We start from the raw sequence: 19,432 nt of genomic DNA, 5'->3' as shown, positions 1-19,432 counted from the left end.
GATGTACTTTTTCATCAAATCACCAACAGCACAAAAACCACTTGCCCTACACTCTAGGCCAAATACTCAAAGGGAAAAAAAAAAAACATTCTGATCCCATCCTCCCTGGGAAAGACATGCCATTGAAGGAATATTTCCAGTATTCTCACATATTCATGTTCAAGAAAAAGTGACACAATTAACTAGGTGGTGCTAGGCATGGTGGAATAAACCTGTCATCCCAGCACTCCCGGTGTGGAAGCAGGAAAATGAAGAGTGTGAGCCAGCCTAGGCTATGAGACTCTGTCTCAGGAAAGTGATAGACAGGATGATGCACGTGGATGTCTACACTGAAGAGTCAGGCTGGGTCAGAAACTGTTGGATGTGAATGCCATTGGGGCCACTAATGTCGGTGGCAATGGGCAAGGTGTTTAATTTCTCCAGCGTGGCGGGTGATGTTGTATTTGCTTTCACCTTGTGTGTTTTTGACATTGAGCTGAGGTGAAATTTAAATAGATATGTTGATGCAAAATTCCTATTTTGTCACAAGCTCTCAAAAATATAACATATGATGATATCTTCGTACAGTATATGGCCTACACTACATGACATATATATATATGTATGTATGTATAAGGTGTGTGTTTCATGGACACACAAAAGACTCTATACATTTATAGCATGTGTTGTATGTACACTGCAGTGCAAATGTAAATAGGTCTAGTAGATTATATCTAAGTCATTATACATGAATAACAACTGTTTTTTATTAACACTGACCTCCGAGGACAAATTTGAAATGATAATGTGGCAGCACAAATCACACATCGGATTGCAAAAGATTTTTCAGAAACAGCAGATGTTTACAAAAGACTTCATAGGGAAAAACTTGCTAGCGCTTGGGTCACAGTAACCTTAGGTCAGGTGACTGGAAAGCAGGGGGAGGAAGTCTGCCTCCTGCCTGGGTGCTGGTGGCTTTGCGTTGGATAAGCAGGAAACAATATGAGTCACTTTGAATCAGCCAAGACCAATTTCCTTTCCAGAATTAGGAAAGTGAATTCTGGTCTAGCCAGCCACAAAAGCAGGATGGTGGACAACTCTGCTTGCTTTCGGTGGACCTTAGGGAGGGAATGGAGTCCTTGGGAATCTGTGGGTGCCTCTGCTCTGCACAGGGTGGGCGATTTGCTAGAGGGAAGGTCTTTGAGGAAGTGTGGGAAGCAATCCAAAGGAAACTAAGCCATCCATACCCTCCTGCGCATTCCACAGTCTCCCGGGGAACTAATGCCACTGGCACCCTTTATTGATTATCAGCTGTGGACACACACCTATAGAACATGCATTGATTTATTCAGTTCCCTAACAACCCACCCCGAAGCATCTGGGAATCTGGTGAAGAAATTCTGCAAACAGCATTGGACCTTCCTACCTAATTTAAGACCCATGGTAAGAAGGTCACAGCCCTTCCTTTGATGTATCCTATACTAGCCTCAAGTCCTCTCCTCCTTCAGGAGCTCAAAAGGGCAACTTTCGTACAAAAGTAGTCCAGCTCAGGCTGCGAAAACCTGTCTCCCGGGATGTTGGAAGACGCGCGCTCTCCACTCGCTTGGCAGGCGCGGGCGGCCTTCCGGGCAGTCCTCGGGGACCTTGGCCGCCCTGCGTGGCGATTGTGCAAGCGCAGCTTCGGGCTGCTGCAAGGCCGGCTGCAGCCTGCAGGAGGGCAGGGAGGCGCGCTCGCTGCGCACCCGCTGAACCCTGGGCTCGACGCGCCTTTCCTGGGTTATCTCCGGGGTGGAGTCCACCGTGCGCCCGCCAAGCGAGCAGCGCATCGGTCACCCGAGGCCTGGGTGCCCTCACTCACCTTGCTGACTTGCCCTCACTCACCTTGCTGACTCCATCCTCTTCCCATTCCCGCCCCCCCCCCCCCGCGTCCCTCCCAGCTTTGCCAGCAGGTCCCCCCTCCGCCCTACTCAGCGTGCTCATTGGTCATCCCGGCATGCCCTGTCTCCATAAATACGAGGTCCCTGAGCCTAGGTGCTTGAGGAGGCACATCAGACCCGGCAGCATCCCTTCTACCCTCCTTGACACCCTGTGGCTTCAGACCTTAGGAGTCGCATTTGCAGACCCACAGAGAACCAAACCTCGGCTGCTTTTCTCCAGCCCTTGTGGCTAGCTCAGGGCAGGCACCTGCGCCCCACGCCGCTGAACCTTGCAGCATCGCCGGGCATCTGCCTCTTCGGAGTCCCTCCTGCTCTATACCACTCCACCACACCCGCGGGTTCTGTTTGCCTCTCTTCCCTAAATCGCGAAGACTTCAGAACCCAGCAGCACCTTCGAAACACTTCACCCCTTCCAGTCCCTGCTCCTCCTCGTGTCCCAAGAGTCTCTTGCTACCATGAGCTGCCCCATTGACAAAAGGCGTTCCCTGATCGCCTTCCTGCGCCGGCTGCGCGACCTCGGGCAGTCCCCTAGACCCGTGACATCCAAGGCGTGCGCTTCCCGCACGCCAAAAGAGGTGCCCCTCTGCCCGGTGGTGACAAGTGGTCAGAATCGGGACGCCACCTCCCTGCCTGGACCAACCAACTGGCCACTGCTAGGCAGTCTACTGGAGATTCTTTGGAAAGGTGGCCTGAAGAAACAGCACGACACGCTGGTAAATAATTCGTCACTCCCCTCTTCCCTATTCCTTCCAGTCGGGGTGGTGAGGGGAGCTCAGGTGACCCGGCAGCAGCTCACGGAAGAAGCGCCCGGGGCACCAGAGGATGCGCGCTGATGGCATTAGGCCCGCCCCTCTGCAGGCAGAGTACCACAAGAAATACGGCCAGATTTTCCGGATGAAGCTGGGCTCCTTCGACTCGGTGCACCTGGGCTCGCCGAGCCTGCTGGAAGCGCTATATCGTACGGAGAGCGCTTATCCTCAGAGACTGGAGATCAAACCCTGGAAAGCTTATCGTGACCACCGCAACGAGGGCTACGGGCTGCTGATCCTGTGAGTGCCCTCAGCAGGGTGGAGGCGGTGGGGGGCAGGACATGCAGGGCAGTAGGGAAGGGAGTTGGGTAGTTAGAGTTTCCTCGGGTTGGACTTGACTTACGCAGAACGAATACAGAAGCACCTGCTCTACTGAGCGCCAGCGCAATCCTCAAATTGTAGTGTAGAGGTGGGTCCCCCAAAGAGCCGTACAGTGAGGGAATGCACACGTACCTGCCTCCCCACCAGGACATACCTAAAGCTCCAATCCCCTTTTATTTGAGTTTCACCTTCCTGATATCAGTTTGGGCAAGATTTAACCTTAATGTCAAACCAAATGTTTTAACATTTATTTGGCAGTTTCATAGGTGTATAGAATGTATTTCTGGTCGCTTTCATCCGGTGTCTTCTCTTTGATCCCACTCCCACTCCCGCTGAGACTCTCCCTGGTCCCAACAACTCCCTCCTATTTTCAGCTTGATTCCCTGAGGTTGCTTACATGAGCATGGGTGGGATTATCTAGAGCACTGGCAACCGGTTGGCGCCTACACCTCTGTAGAAACCTGACTATCCCTTCCCCAGCAACCACTAACAGCCCTCAGCTTCCCAGGGAGCAGAGGGATGCTGTGAGCCCCTTTCGGTCAGTCCGTGATAGACAGCCGCGAATATTCATGGGATACTAAGATTCCTGAGAATTTCCCAGGCGACCTTCAGGGTTAGTGTACTCCTGGTGCTCCGCAAATGGCTGCGGAGCTTCTTTCCTGGCGCCCTGAACCCAATCCTTCTCCGCAGGGAAGGAAGAGAGTGGCAGAGGATCCGAAGCGCCTTCCAAAAGAAACTGATGAAGCCGATGGAGATCATGAAGCTGGACAATAAGATCAATGAGGTTTGCGCGCTGGGGCCAGCTTTTTCTGGGCTCTCCCGGACAGAGAGCAGCTAATTAGGCTTTGGGTCCCAGCTCTAAAGCACAAAGAGAAAAGAAACGTGCATCATGGGTGATTCAGGCGGTTGCTGTTTCTCTCCATCCTCTTTCCCACCCCTCCCCACCCCCAACTCATCTTCCTTCCTCTACTCCAAAGCCTTCTAACCCCACGGAAGGAACAATTAGAAGCTGATTTTGAGGTTCCGCGGCCTTCCATCAGCTACTGGTGCGAACCGGCCGTGCTATTTAATTCGCCTAAGGTTTTAGAGCCCCTAATCCACACTGTTGCTGTGAGAACTAAGAGATGATGCTTGTAAAAGTCCTAGGCGGCCGCATTTGAGGGGCCTTTGCAGTAGGAATAGGTGCACAGGGAGGCAAAGAATCTGGGGGTGGGAAGGGGCGCAGGGGGAGCACTCCTGTAGACCAATCTTCTGAAAATGTAAAGGAATGGAATGGCATGATGTGTCCAGAGATTTCACATCCCATGCTCATGAATGATTCAGAAAAGATTCTGGACAATGGGCAAGGCTTACCCTTAAGAATGACTATACCACGCTAAAGGACTTTAACATCGGGATTTTAACAACAGCATTTAGCCAACAGGGGGCCATGTGGCAGACTTAAGTGTATAGTGACCTCTTTTTACTCTTGTTCATATTGGAGGTTGTTTTGAGTTGGACCTGGACCCAGATGGGCTCATACAGCATAGGTTTTGCAAGCTTAGGAAATCCTAGAAGCCAGATAATTAATATAACACAGTAATGCAAGCCCCAAGCAGGACGTTTAGCAAGCAGCATAGTTTTCTTTCCTAGAGGGGACAGCTGCTCTGGATCCAGCTAGCTACTATCATGTGGGGGTTGTACACCCAGTGTCATCTTGTGGTAGTAATAGAGATAATGTTAATAAGACAGGCCATGGGAAAGCCATACATGTATCTGAACTCTCTTCGTTTTTTCTTTTCTTTTCTTTTTTCTTTGATACAAGCTTTTAAAGAAACTTCGGCTGGCCTGGAGTTTACTATGTAGACCAGGCTTGCTTCAAACTCAGAGATCCATCTGCTTCTGCCTCCCACTTGGGTTAAAGGTGAACACCATCCTCAGCTTTCTTTCTTTCTTCCTTTTTTCCTTTCTTATTTCCCTTGGCTTTGTTTAAAAACTAACAAATTCAAATTACTTTTAAATTGCATTACATAAGCAAGCTAAACATGCCCATGTGTTACCTGTCGGCCTTACGACCACTCATCCTTGTCTGAGGTATAGCTTGGCAGGTCATCCATTATGCGGACCAGTGACTTAGCATTTCTAAACTGTTTCTCATCTGTGACGTGGCAAATGGGAGCAATGGCCCCTGCCTTAGGAGGTAGCAGTGCAGATCGGCTAAGGTAACACACTCTAACCACGAACACACTCTAACCGCGAATACACTCTAACCACGAACACACTCTAACCACGTGTGGTCCCAGGCACACTTCACAAGTGTGAGGCTCGAGTCACCTCAGGCTCTGGTTTGGGAGGTTGGCAGCTAGAGACCTTGTATGGCTGGCTGTCCCAAAGTTGCAGAGCTATGACTACTGAGTGAGCTACGTCCAGAACTTGCAGGAGGATCCCTGGAAGCTCATTGGCCACCCAGGTCAGCCAAATTTCAGAACTCCAATTCAGTGAGAGACCCTGTCTCAAAAATTAGGATGGAGGGCAACCACTACCCTTCACACATGAGAACATTGGCACACACCACCCCCACACAAATGTACATACATACATCTCTCACACATAAATACGTGAACACAAGACAATTTCCAGAAATACCCTTAAGACGAACCTGAAACTTGAATTTCAGTGACTACGGGGAGAGCTTAGGAAAAGGCAAGACCTGGAGAAGTCAGTATGTAATTAGTGCCAACCACCACTGGCAGTAGAGATAGCCTCCTGAGCTTGAACTTTCTCTGTCCCTCCGGTGACATAAAGCTTTGTCTTTCCTGGTTGCTTCCTTTTAAGGTCTTGGCTGATTTTATGGGAAGACTAGACGAGCTGTGTGATGAAGGAGGCCGCATCAAAGACTTGTACAGTGAACTGAACAAGTGGTCGTTTGAAAGTAAGTTGACTTGATGGTCTCGTCCACTTAACTTTGCAAGAGACCTGGGGGATAAAACGCAGCTCTGCTCACACTTCCATAGCGATGGATTGTCAACAACTAGGACAAAGGCACACAAACCCATTGAGTTACGACTTGCACTATGGGTTGTTTATGAAGTCATCCAACAAACATTTATTAAACAAATACTGTGTGCCGGGCACTGTTAGGTGCTGGGGACACAGAGGGGAACAAAATGGACCATACATTTGGCTTCACAAAGCTACAATGCTAGAATGACATTTAAAGGCCTAAGAAGGATCAGAAGCATGGACCTTGGTGAGAGGAGTCCTCTCCACCAAGGAGATGAAGGTCAGGTGAAGAGGAAGGTAGAGAGGCTTCTTTGGATGAGTGTTCCAGACAGTGGAGTCAGGAGTGCCAACGCCCCAGCCAGGCACAAGTGTGAAGGCTGTGGGGTCCGTTCTTAGCGTGTTAGCTTAAGGCAAAACAAGAGCAGCTGCCCTTCCCCTTGCCTCTGCACAGACAATGGGGAAACAGGAAATAGACTCCCCTGCGGCCTTTTCCTCAAGAAAGCAGAGAGAGTGCTGGGAGGAAACTCAGCGGAAGAAAGTTTGCGTGCAAGCGTGAGGGTCTGAGTTCAAATCTCCAGAACTCACACAAAGTCAGACATAGGAACACAACACTAATCCCAGTGCTCCTGTGGCAAGATGGGAGGTGAGGAGAGGGGACACAGATATTATAGAATTCACATTTTCTCTGTGTAAAAAATTTCAAAGACCAAGAAATCTTCTTTGAAAGTAGGTTGAACCTAAACATCCTTATTAAATGGAGAACAGAACAGAGAAGCACCTGTCCTGTGCTGGCCCAGTGCCTGCCAGGTAGTGGAAACTTAGTCCCTAGCTCCTCCTTTCCCAGCCGCTCTTCTCATGGTGGCTCTCAGCATCCCGTGTTTGGCAGTAGAAGCCAGTGACTAGTTCAACACCATGGCTGAGCTACAGCAGCACAGACATCTGACCCAGGGATTCACCTCTGTCCTCCCCTCCCTGTGACTGATGTCAACAGTGTGTCTCTCACCAGGAGGATGGAAAGCTCATGGGTCATTTCTCCCGGAAATGACATCTGGAGAGAAAAGAGAGTGTCCCTGCCCTCAGCTCTCACTCTGAAATTTTGTTTTCATTTTAGAAGAGACCACAATGTCATGAGACACAGAGCTCGGTCTTTAATAGTCAGCTAATCACAGACTCTGGCTACAATTGAATAACAGCAGTGATTATTTTCAATGACAGGTATCTGCCTTGTGTTATATGAGAAGAGATTTGGGCTCCTTCAGAAGGACGCAGAGGAAGAAGCTCTGACCTTCATTACGGCCATCAAGACGGTAAGCAGTCCCTCAGGACAGCTTAACAAAGGTTGTCTCCATGTCTCCCAAGGAGGAGTATACACACTTACAACTTGAATGGTTAATTCATTTACTTTGATATCTATATATACATGTGCACCGATCACAAACATAAAAAAGCCCATTATTTATCAGTTTAGGCCAAGTTATTTTACTACAGAAAATTATTCTGAATGTACTTAAGGTATCTCGATGAATGGTCAGTTGGTTAAAAGATATTTTTTAAAGTTTCTGAGTGTTTCAGACTTTACAGTTTTGAATGGTTTAAGTAATTTGAGATATCATAGACACAGTGTAATTGATTTGGGATTAACTAAGGTTATGTGGCATCAGAAACTAGAGTCAATAGGTAAATTATAGTTTTTCTGTTCTTTCTTCTTCCTTTACAATTAGACCATTAAAAACTGGCACTGGTGGTACCAGCCTGTCATACCAGCTGCGTGGTGGAGGTGCTGAGGCAGGATAATTACAAGTTTTAAGCTGGTTTGGGCTAGAGTGAGTGCAAGGACAAGCTAGACAATTTAATGATACTTTGTCTCAAAATCAAAAATAAAACAAAATGGATACAGAGTAGCTCTATAGTGGATGCCTTTTTAGTAACCACAAGGCCATGAGTTTGATCCTCAATATAACCGTGTGTGTGTGTGTGTGTGTGTGTGTGTGTGTGTGTGTGTGTGTGTGTGTGTCCAATACTTTTTATTAAATACAAAAAACAAAGCCATCTTTGAGATGACTAAGAGAGCTGGTGGGCCTTTGAATCCCACACTTTGGAGATGCAGGAGTGGTCTGGTTTAGGCTCCTCCCCCTCCAAGAGAACACTGGTGTAGAGAGAAGAATCCAGGGTCCAAGTTCTTCTGTTTCTTCCAGATGATGAACACATTTGGAAAGATGATGGTGACCCCAGTGGAGCTGCACAGGAAACTCAACACCAAAGTGTGGCAGGCGCACACTCTGGCCTGGGACACCATTTTCAGATCAGGTAAAAGGGCTCTCCTTCCCGCTGTCCACTACGACCCAGTTACCCTGACCCTATGCCTAGGAGAGGTCTTGTGGGATCTTCCTGACTGAACCTCAAGGTCCTCCCATGGCATTGCTTCTACTCTCTACAGCTTCCCAAACTCACGAGCATGGGGGGAGGGGCAGCGGGAGCTCTGTCGTCCTCTCTGCAAGCTGGAGGTGGCTGAGTTCATGTGCAGTGGCTTAGCCCTATGTGTCACCACCTTTTCATCCTTGATTCCTCCATCTCTGAAATAATGAATGACAGTGCTTCCCACTTTGGTACAACTTTTAGTGTGCCTAGTAGAACATAAACATTGGGTATATATGACATTTTGGTGATTAGGGCTATTTCTGCTCCATGATTCAGGGTGTTAGGAGTTGTGTGTATGTTTAATCCTTACACAAACCTCCACAGTCAACCCTTCCAAGGTCCTGAGACACACCTAAGTAACTTTCCCAAGACTCCAGACCAGGCCATGCTTCAGGACTAGGATGCCAACTGCACCACAGGCAGTCACCCTGCCTACCAGCTCCATGGTGATCTTAGTTTGGCATCTGCCTGCATTAATGAATTGAAATGAGGAAGACAGTTGTCTGGATGTGTTTCATAAATGCTTCATGTTTTAAGTGTTACCAGTATTTCCAGGCACTGTACTTGTATATATGTTTAGTAATATCTGGATCCAAGTTTGGAATATGCACATCAGGCCAGTTCTCATCCCCTCTCATGCTGATCCTTTCTGAGCATGGAGCTTTTATTCATCAAAATGTGACTACAGACCAAGAGCACCTGCCCCAAAGCTTGACAGAAATGCAGACTTCAAGGCCATACACAGTGGTACATGACTTCAGTACCAGCACTCTAGGGACAGAGACAGGCATATATCTGAGGACGGCCAGGTCTCCATAGCAAGTTTCAAATGAGCTAGGGCTACATAGTGAGTCCCAGTCTGAAGAAAGAGAAAAAGAAGACAGACAGAGAGATACAGAGAGGGGAGAGAGAGAGAGAGAGAGAGAGAGACAGAGAGAGAGAGAGAGAGAGAGAGAGAGAGAGAGAGAGAGAGAGAGAGAGAGAGTGGCTTCGGTCTCCCCAATCCCTGATTCTGAATCAACACTTTCAGAAGATGCCCAGGGGATCCTGAGAAGTCCATCCATGTTGGCCTTGACCAATCCTTGCCAGTGTATCGAGAATATTCACTAGATACCTATCTAGCAAATTCAGAGTCAATGTTCCTGAAAAGACTCAGTGTTGCAAGATTTTCTTGGGCTCTTTTCCTCATCCAAATTTTCAGGCTCTCTGTCCTTTCTCTCCTCTGTCACAGTAAAGCCATGCATCGACAACCGTTTGGAGAAATATTCCCAGCAGCCTGACACAGATTTCCTTTGCGATATTTACCATCACAATCATCTCTCCAAGAAAGAACTGTACGCGGCTGTCACGGAGCTCCAGCTTGCTGCAGTGGAGACGGTGAGGGGAGGCTGGGACTTAGTTGGCTAAACAATGAGTTTTTAAGTAGCCATGGGAATCATTCTCTCCACCAGAACTACCCAAGTAGCTACAGCCTCACAAAAACCAGTAAGCATCCATAGTGAGCGCTGTGGGGGAACTCAAAGCAGGGCCTCTTGGTGGTTAAGGGCAAGGTAGGGACTTTGTGTGATAACATATGCTCCAGTGATAACATACTGAGTAGGTTCTGGCCAGCACCATGGCAGATATCAGAACTGCAATGGGAATTTGGAAACAGCCAGGTACCCATGCTCTGGCTAGGTGACTTAAGTTTCTCAAGCAAAGGTTGGAGAGAGAGAGAGCTCAATTGGTAAAGTACTGTCTGCGCATCCATGAGGACCTGATAGGAAAAAAGCCAGGTGAGGTGGCCCCTATGTGTAATGCCAGGCCTGGGGACATGGAGAAAGGAGGATGCCTGGGCCAGGCAGACTAGCTAGTCCAGTGAGAGACCCTGCCTCAAAAAATAAGGTAGAGAATAGTTAAGGAAGATGCCTGATGTCAACCTCCAGCCTCCACATGCATGTACATACATGTGCCCCGACATATGAACACACACACACACACACACACACACACACACACACACACACACGGTTGTTTTTTAGTAATGATTCAGACTATCCCCCACAGTGACTACCTGTGGCTGATTATATTTAAAATAAGATGAAATAAAAATTGGAATTTAGTCCTCCAGACCAATAGTACATTTAGTGCTTAATAGTACAAACAAGATGAACTTGGGATAGCTTGATTTTTATTTAAATGCAACAACTCATGTGCAACATACCAGCTGATTCTCTTAGTAGATTCTCTATGCAGCCGCCTTCCATTCATGTCTTATGCTGTCACTAGCGTGACACAGACTTCTCAAAGGCCCGCATTCTGTGCACCTTAAAGTGTCCAGGCAGAAACCCTCCCAGTTGACTGCTTCTTTGCATTTCCCCTTTCATGGCACTTCTTGAAGGAGAAAAGGCAGTTTCTGTATTACAGACAACACCTCTCTTTCTGCTGCTTGCTCCAGGAGATCGACAGAAGTGGTAATTGATCTGATCTCCCTTTCTGAATGAATGCCAGGCCTTTCCACAAAGCCACAAAGGCCATTGTTCTTCTGTGGGAAGGGAAGTGTGAATTCTGTGGCTGTGCTTTGTCTACGGCGTCCTTCCAAGAACACAAAAGAGCACACGGCATGTGTAAGGTGGTCAACAAATGCTTACTGAGTAAACGGAAGAGGATGAGAACTGTAGAGCACCTACTGCGTGCCAGGCCCTTAAAAGTCCACTAGGAATGAGAGGCAAAGTCTTGTTCCTCATAGAACTGAAATGCCAGTGGGGAGGAAAGACAGTGGATGTGAATACACACACACACACACACACACACACACACACACACACATCACTATTCAGGTAGTGGTATACACCATGAGGGAACTTTTTTATAGCAAAGGAGTAAGCTGGCCAATTTATGCTTTGCCAAGTGAACTATGGCTGGTAGGTGGAGAGTGAACTTCCTAGAGAGAAATTAGCAAGGAGAGGCCAGTGAAGGGGATGGCGCCCTCCCAACCGAGGTCGTACCAGGACAGGCTGAGCCCTTGAGGTTTCCTAACCCACTTCCCCTGGAATGAAGCTCTGCAGTTTTCTGAGGGGCCCAGACAGTATACCCTGGCTGTGGTGAAAGCTGGTTACCCAGGCCCGTGGAGCACTATTTGACACTTGTGGTGAGGCATTTGCTGATATGGTTATCCACCTGATCCATTTCTTTTTCAGCCCTGTTTATTCTGAATGTCACATTGGGTGAATCAGAGAGGTTTGATTGCCTTTAATTTGGAGGCCACACCCTCTTCCTGTTCTGTGCTAATGCCATCCACAGCTTATTTTCAGCGGAAGCCACTGGCTCTCTGACATGAAGAAGCCTGCCTGGGAGGCATGTTCTTCCAAAAATAATAAACACCAGTTGGCTCTGACCCATCTTTTCCTCTGCTCATTAGTGTGAGTGGGTCATGGCACTCAGTCACAGCACCTTGGTGTCTGCAGGGGGAGGACATGGCCACGGTGTTGAGACCATTCTGTTTAAATCAGCTGAAGAACAGGCAGATGCCTCTGACTCCTGGTGGTGAATGTGATGGTTGCTCCTCATACCTTCAGAGAAGACACCAAAGATACCCTTAAAAGGCCATCAGTCTTTGTCAGAAACAGTCTCTAGCTCCTTAGCATACTCAATTTGATGTTAGAATGTATCCCCTGCCCCTCCCCCATCCTTTTTTTGGTGGGGGGGGGCAAGGTCCTGCATTCTCCTATAAAGGCATTTTGCACATAGGTAAAACTCTGATAATGCCTTTTCATATTCATGGTTAATTTAGGGTGTGGCCAAAAGAACTTTTATTAGATTCCAGAGAGGCAATGCGTGATGCATTTAATTGTGTTGGGAAAATATCTTTGGAAAACCTCTCACTGGCATCACTAGAGCTTTTCTGTCTTTTCTTTACTCAGTTTTACATCAAAATTTACTATTGAACAAGTTCTAGTTCCATTTTTATGTTGAGGCCACCAGGGAGTCACATTTAGGTCTGAGAGGGGGAGAGAGGACATCTTTGTATCTTGCTCCGGTTTCCCCCTAGTGGTGACATCGGATGCAGCAGTAAACTATACCACCACCCAGAAATGAGCCCCAAGCATCCCCAGATTTACCCAGCCTTCGTCAGCTGCACATGCAGCTGTTTGTGCTCAAACAGTTGCGTCCAACCGTAGTTCTAAGCGTGACCATTTGTGCCTGGTGGCGGTGTGAGCCCAGTGATCGGCAGACTCTCTTATCTGCAGCCGTTTGCCTTTCAGACAGCAAATAGCTTGATGTGGATTCTCTACAATCTATCCCGGAACCCCCGAGTGCAGCAGAGACTTCTTCTGGAAATCCAGAGCGTGTTGCTCGGGAACCAGGCACCACGGGCAGAGGATCTGAGAAGTATGCCCTACTTAAAGGCCTGTGTAAAAGAATCCATGAGGTAAGGACACACCTCTGAGCCAATACCTCGTTTGCTTTGGGCAGTACATGACATCACTAGAAAAGGATTCGCTTAGAACATAAAAATGATACCTCAAGATGGCTCCCATCAAGATACCTCAAGATGCCTCCCCTGGCTGATTATATGCATCTATCAAACTAGAGGGAAGGGCCTTGGGGTATATCGATGTTTATTTTACTCACTTTCCAAACCTTGTGGGCCAATCCCACCGCTCGCCTCTCAAGGATGCTGGTCAGTGGTAGGGAGTCGTCTGTGGTTGTGGGGCTGGAGATGAAGGCTGAGCAAGAAGGCACAGAGACAGACAGCTCTGTCTTTTAGCCTCTAGCTCTTCCTGGAAAGTAAACCTCCAGCCTTTGGACCAGAAGGAAACAGTGCCACCTTTGTGGAGAGCAGACAGCAGTAGAGAGGAAGAGATGCAGGCTTTGGGTGAAGCATGAGACGCAGGCAGATTGAACGGAACACAATTGATGAGCCACTCGCCAGACTTACAGGGATTTAACTCTGTGATAAGAAACAAGAGATGTACATATTGAGAAGGAGGGATTTCTTTAAAAAAACAACATAGTTCTTTGAGGATGCCATGCAATGTATCTTGATGATATTCACTCTCCCCTGCAACTCCACCCAGATCCATCCCCTTCCTCAGTCACCCAACTTCATGTCTGCCTTTCCCCCATCAAGTCTGATTTGTGTTACCACACATTCTTGAGTGTGGAGGGAGGGTAGCTTATATATCAGGGCTAATCCCCAAAGAAAACCTGGCTTTCCCCATCCCGGCAGCTGTCAGCTGCCAATAGCTCCTCAGGTAAGAGAGAGGGTTTCCTCTCACCCTGACTGAACTCCGACAGACTTCTGCTTCCCATTCTGAGTCTATTCCTCACACCACACAGACACAGTGTGGTCTGGGGCCACCGTTACAGCTCTGACTTTGGTTTTTCAGGCTTACCCCAAGTGTGCCGTTCACATCTCGGACTCTCGACAAACCAACAGTTCTGGGTGAATACACTTTACCCAAAGGAGTAAGTAGAATTTGCATATCTGTTTCTTAGCAAAGCTTGACAGGATTACACTTCCCAAGTGTTTGTCACAGGAGAGCATTCATTCTGGAGATCCATAGTAGGATTCACCCTCTTCATCTGAAAAATGGAGAGAGGAGGTGGTCATGAACATGGAACACAAAAATGTGGAGTTCTGGGGGCTGGGGGAGGGTTTCAGTAGGTCAGAGCTCTTGCTGCACAAGTCTGAGGTTTGAATCCCCCAACACTTGTGTAGAAAACCAGATGTGGCTGTTTGGGCCAGCATTGTTCGAGGCAGGCAGAGCAGGATCAATGGGCCTTGCTAGCTGCCAGCTTAAATCCAGGTTCATTGACAGACCCTATCTCAAGGGACTGAGGTGTAGAGAGATAGAGGACATCAGGAGTCCTCCTCTTCCCTCTGCATGTGCATGTGGGTACATGTACTACCCCACACACATGCACATATATCATTCTTTCACTAACATATGTCAAGCAATACAACCATCATTATTGTGTTTCCGTGAATTATTTTTGCTTCTGATTATCTAAAAGATCATCTCTTTCTGTGTGCTTTTTAGACGGTGTTAATGCTAAACACCCAGGTGTTGGGTTCCAGTGAGGACAATTTTGAAGATTCCAAGCAGTTTAAACCTGAACGCTGGCTTCAGAAGGAGAAAAAGATCAATCCCTTTGCACATCTCCCATTTGGCCTTGGGAAGAGGATGTGCATTGGGCGTCGACTGGCTGAGTTACAGCTCCACTTGGCTCTTTGCTGGGTAAAAGTCCTCACTAGGTTTCTACAACCACATTCTGGGCTACTCTACAAAGCCGGGGGAGAGAGGGTTAATTCTGCTTTTGTCTCAATGTGTGTTACAGATCATTCAAAAATACAAGATCATGGCTACAGATGATGAGCCCGTTGAAATGTTGCATCTTGGCATCCTGGTACCCAGCCGGGAGATACCCATTGCATTCTGTCCTCGGTAGGATGCTGAGGTGAGTGTTTGAGTCCCTGTTGCCCTCAGGGGCCTTACCTGGCCAGGAGTGAGCCAAGTTTGGAAGTGTCTAGACTTATCTTTATTTTCTCCTTTCCTCCCTACCCGATTCTCTTCCTTCCTTCCTTTTTTTTATATTTTATTTTGAGAGTGTGTGTGTGTGCCACAAGAGTGTGGGTACCCACAGAAGTTAGAAGAGGGCATCAGATCTCCTGGATCTGGAGTTAGAGATGACACTGTCAGCTGCCCAAAAGACATGGGTGCTGGGAACCAAACTCAGGTCCTTTGCAAGAGCGGCAAGTGCTCCTACCATGAAGCCATCTCTCTAGCCCCACACAATACCTCTATTTTAAAACTACTGAGCTGTTTTCTTCCTTTTAACTTGGGCCCAAGTATGTCACTCAAGCCCTGTGCTAAGAAATCGCTTCTCTAGTAAACCCTGAGCTTTGTAAATGTGGTTGGTCTCTCCTAATACACATTACAATGAGCTCAAAACTAGTGATGTGACCAGAAGTGAGATGGAGAAACTATTGTCTGATGTGGACGGTGACATCCCCAGCCTGTGGCTTGACAGGCACATGTTCGTGCTTGAAGCCAGCCTCTCTCACTCTGTCTTTCCAACAATGTGATTAGGGTGAAGAGAAGGAGCCATGGAGGTGGGTGGGTTATTTAGAGTAACACAGTTATTGTTGGAGCTTCTGAATGAGGTGCCAAGAAATACAGAAATAATTCCATGGTGTCTGTAACTGACAGAATATGTTTCGAATTCTGAGAGACCACATGAAGTAGGGTGACATAAGAATTGTTAATTATAAGCCCCAAGGCCAGAGTGCACATTTCATTCAGTGAGTTACACTTTTGGCAGTTACCTGTGATAACTGTAATTTTAGCTTTTTATTTTCTGATGATTGAGACACCCCATGTGACCTATGATGGATGTCTCCTTGATTTTCCAGACTTTTTTCCACCAAGATCAAGACCAGCAATCTTTCCCTTTCTGCAAGAATGGTGCTTATGGCTTCGGTATTCCTAGATGGCAAACTTCAAGGACCTGAGCATGGGACAGCCTGCAGAGCATGGCTCACATTGCCCTCCATAGACTATTCTAGAAACTATTGTCTAGACAATGATGTTTACTAAGACCATCGACTCAGGGGAGCACATAAAGTGTGGGAACACCAGCCTAGCCCCCTCTAGACCTCACCACTGGTTTACATCAACCAAAGAGGCCTCCTTGCTTCTGTGGACCTCCTCAAGAGCCCGCTGCCTCTCCCTCTTCTGTGATACCACTGTGAGGCTGACAGTCAGCCATTCTAGAAAAGGTTGCTAAGTATTTCTGCTACCATACCCAAAGAAGTGTCTTTAATTCTCATTTCCATCTCATAAAGAAAGACCTACTATGGCTTAATTATCTGGGGATCTGAGTGGGTCTGACAGGCCACTTATTATTATAACTCTCTTTCATGCAATATTTACAGAAATGCCAGTTGCCGACAGAGCTAAAAGTTAGTTAAAGGCTCTCATACAGCTATTTTCCCTGCATACGAGGGGAAACATGGTTGGGGATTAGAAACTGTCTATTTTAAAGAAGTTCATTCCTTAGTGAAACCAGCTCCTTGCTTAAAAATGTCTTGTTCATGCAGAAGACTCTGTAATTTTTCATTTCATTGGTATCTTTTCTCTGTAGCATTGGAGTGTGCATGGACCAATCAGCAGTTTCTAAGCTGTGCATGTGTTGGCACATGTGTGCAAGTGTGTGTGTGTGTGTGTGTGTGTGTGTGTGTGCATGTGTGTGTGTGTGTCTGAGCTCTGAGAGTACTTTGCTTCAGTTATGCTTTTCCAGAAAAGACATAGTGTGCCCAATTTAGGGTCTGCAGTGTGGGACTATGTCCCAAAATTTACTCACAGCTTAAAGGTACTCATTGCAACTTTAAGAATAGGATCTCCCATGCCTTAATTTCTTTATCTATTCAAAGTGATAACGGTAATACATGTGTACTTAGAGACTACCTATGCAACACGTGTAGTATGACTTGAACCCCCTGGGAAAACACAATTTCATCAGCGCAAAATGTGGAATTATGCACTACCCACAAAACTTAAAAATGTTTACGTATGACTTGTGCATTTTCTATCCAGCACTTTTTTTTCTATAGAAGTTTACTGTTTATTTCTGTATATTTGATAAAGATTTCCCTTTTAGGTTATAGTTTTAGAATAATTCTGAAATATACATGGATATGTACATTTGAATGAATATGTGTGTATCGGTAACACAGGAATATGCTTTCTCTCTCTTGTGAAATTATTTTTAGAATTGTAAATCCAGAGAGTAAAGATGTAGTTCTGTGGTAAGAGTGTTTGCCTAGTCTGTGTGGGGCCCTGGGTTCAAGCTCCAGTACTGCCAAAAAATAAAACAAACAAATACATCTTTGTTGTCAGAATTTTGTTTTTATATATTTGTCTTTCTAAAAAAATGTATTACATTTATTTATGTATTTATTTATTTGGGGCACACCTGTGGAGATCAGAAGACAACTTAGGGAATCAGTTCTCTCCTTTCAGCATACAGGTGCTCAGAATCGAACTTGTCAGGCTTAGCAGCAAGCCCCTTTAACCACTGAGCCCCTTAGCCAGCCCTTGTATTTTATATCTTTGAATTCTTAGAAAGTAAGGATGAGTTTTTTTTAATATCAGAGAGATTATTCCAGCTCCTGGTGTGAGGATATAGTCTTCGTGGCGGAGGAGGTATGGAGGCAGGAGCCTGTCTGTGTCTGCTGGGACAGGGGGAGCATGAGGCCGCTGGCTCACATCTCTGCACGCCTGAGGAAGTGGGGCCAGGCTACAACCCCTTAGACCTCCTCCAGGGAGATCCACCTCCCCAAACAGTGCCACCAGCTGGGGACCAAGTGTTCAAACACATAAACCCCTGGTGGTTTACATTCGTTTATATTTACATCCATAAATTATAACCACCACCATCACCAGGCTGGCTGTGGTCTCTACCACTTCTCCCCTCGACCACTGTAATAACTCCAGCAATTCTCCATCAACTCTTGTCTGCTTCTTATCTATTCTCTCTCTCTCTCTCTCTCTCTCTCTCTCTCTCTCTCTCTCTCTGTCTGTCTGTCCCTGTCTGTCTGTCTGTCTTTCTGTTGTTGTAATTCTTTCTCTGTTCTGCTCTGCCCTCAGGTAATGCCATCTAGCTTCAAATTTGCTACGAAGCCGAGCTTGACCTTGAACTTTTAATCCTGCCTCCATCTCCTGAGTGCTGGGATTACAGCCACGTGCCTCCATGCCCAACTCTTCAAACACCAATCTTGACTCCATCTCATTCCTACTTTGTGGCTGGCCCCCCACTCCTCTAACATAAAGATCCAATTCTGTAAACTGGCCTTTCTTGCCCCATAAAGTGTAGATCTACCAACTGGATAGCTCAGTCCCTTCAGCTACTCCCCAGTGCCTCTGAACTCTGACTGCACCCCCTTCCGACACTCTCTGCCAGTCCTTCAACGCTGCCCTCCCCAGAGCATGCACACCTCCAGCCCTTCTCCAGTCTTCCTCCTGGCCACTCTGCCTGTTCCCTCCCACACACCATGCAGAATTCAGCTCTGGCTTCCTCTAGGTGACTCAGATTCTGTCCACATACTCTGACCCTGGGACCAGAACCCTCTACGGGAGTGACTCCTGGGGAGGAACGGTGACCGGGGAGTGGGGGAGACTCCTGGAGTCCTGAAATTCAGGCTGTGTCATGGGGATGCATTCCTAGGCACATTTAGTTCTCACTATTTCCAGGCACAACAGCAAAGCCAGCTCAAAGATTGTCTTTAGGGAGGATTGCAAGCACCAGCCACTGGGAGCGGAGCACGGAGAGACCAGAGAAGGTCTGAGAAGGGAAAAGAGCAGCAGAGGGTCAAACTGGATCGAGGACAGTGCCTGCTGCCCCTTGCTGTCCACGAGGTCTCCTAGAATTGACTCTGATCTCAGCGGTTAGACCCATAATGAGTGCTTCTGAACGGCTCCTCTGGGTAGAAGAGTGGCTGTCAAGAAACTTCCAGCAGGCGACAGAGTGAAGGGAGGCTATAGTGATCTTTTAATCAGCTTCAACCAGTGTCCGTCAGTCATTCCTACCTGGAGCACAGGGCTGACTGGGAGAAGGAGGCTCATGTGATCCAGCAACCCCGGTGAAGGCAGAGTGGTAGACAGGAGATGGATTCTGCTCCGCTCCAGCCTCATTTCTGGTACGCATCTCCAAGTGGGAGCTCCTTGCTCTGCTGTGCGGTCCCAGGATGCAGGGGTGTGTTAGCTGCAGGACACATGCGGACCCTCGACCTGGCTGGTTCACATCATGTTCTGACACTGTTGATGTGGAGTCCTGAGCTACAGTCTCCTAGTGTGAGGGCTTCTGTAAGTCTCTGCATGCTGATTTCCAAACCCAAGTCCCCATTGTCCCTCTGCTGCAGAGAAACACCCTTGAGCTCTGAGGCCTGTAAAGTCCAAGCTGGTGTAACTGGGGAACCTCGGCTTTCAGAAGTGATGGCTG

The 19,432-nt window shown here is 47.4% G+C and overlaps 1 protein-coding gene across 1 annotated transcript; it reads left to right on the top strand.

Annotated features, from left to right (window-relative positions):
• The first annotated feature begins 2,025 nt into the window (after positions 1–2,025).
• On the top strand, positions 2,026–17,309 carry Cyp24a1 (cytochrome P450 family 24 subfamily A member 1). The gene is made up of 12 exons (XM_006984000.4): positions 2,026–2,629; positions 2,775–2,965; positions 3,737–3,830; positions 5,861–5,957; positions 7,244–7,335; positions 8,224–8,335; positions 9,678–9,823; positions 12,691–12,857; positions 13,819–13,897; positions 14,473–14,670; positions 14,771–14,890; positions 15,846–17,309. Exons 1-11 carry the CDS (start codon positions 2,372–2,374, stop codon positions 14,879–14,881), a joined length of 1,545 nt encoding a protein of 514 aa, XP_006984062.3. The 5' UTR covers positions 2,026–2,371; the 3' UTR covers positions 14,882–14,890; positions 15,846–17,309.
• Positions 17,310–19,432: the final 2,123 nt, after the last annotated feature.

This window comes from Peromyscus maniculatus, chromosome 4 (genome assembly GCF_049852395.1).
Source record: "Peromyscus maniculatus bairdii isolate BWxNUB_F1_BW_parent chromosome 4, HU_Pman_BW_mat_3.1, whole genome shotgun sequence".
Lineage (NCBI taxonomy): Eukaryota > Metazoa > Chordata > Mammalia > Rodentia > Cricetidae > Peromyscus > Peromyscus maniculatus.
This window is presented reverse-complemented; position numbering and strand designations above follow the sequence as displayed.

Excerpts from the sequence above, each read along its gene's own strand:
- Cyp24a1 (XM_006984000.4), top strand. The coding sequence starts at position 2,372 with ATGAGCTGCCCCATTGACAAAAGGCGTTCCCTGATCGCCTTCCTGCGC. Across the intron at positions 5,958-7,243 it reads GAACAAGTGGTCGTTTGAAA|GTATCTGCCTTGTGTTATAT; the intron begins GTAAGTTGACTT and ends TTTCAATGACAG. Across the intron at positions 9,824-12,690 it reads AGCTTGCTGCAGTGGAGACG|ACAGCAAATAGCTTGATGTG; the intron begins GTGAGGGGAGGC and ends TTTGCCTTTCAG.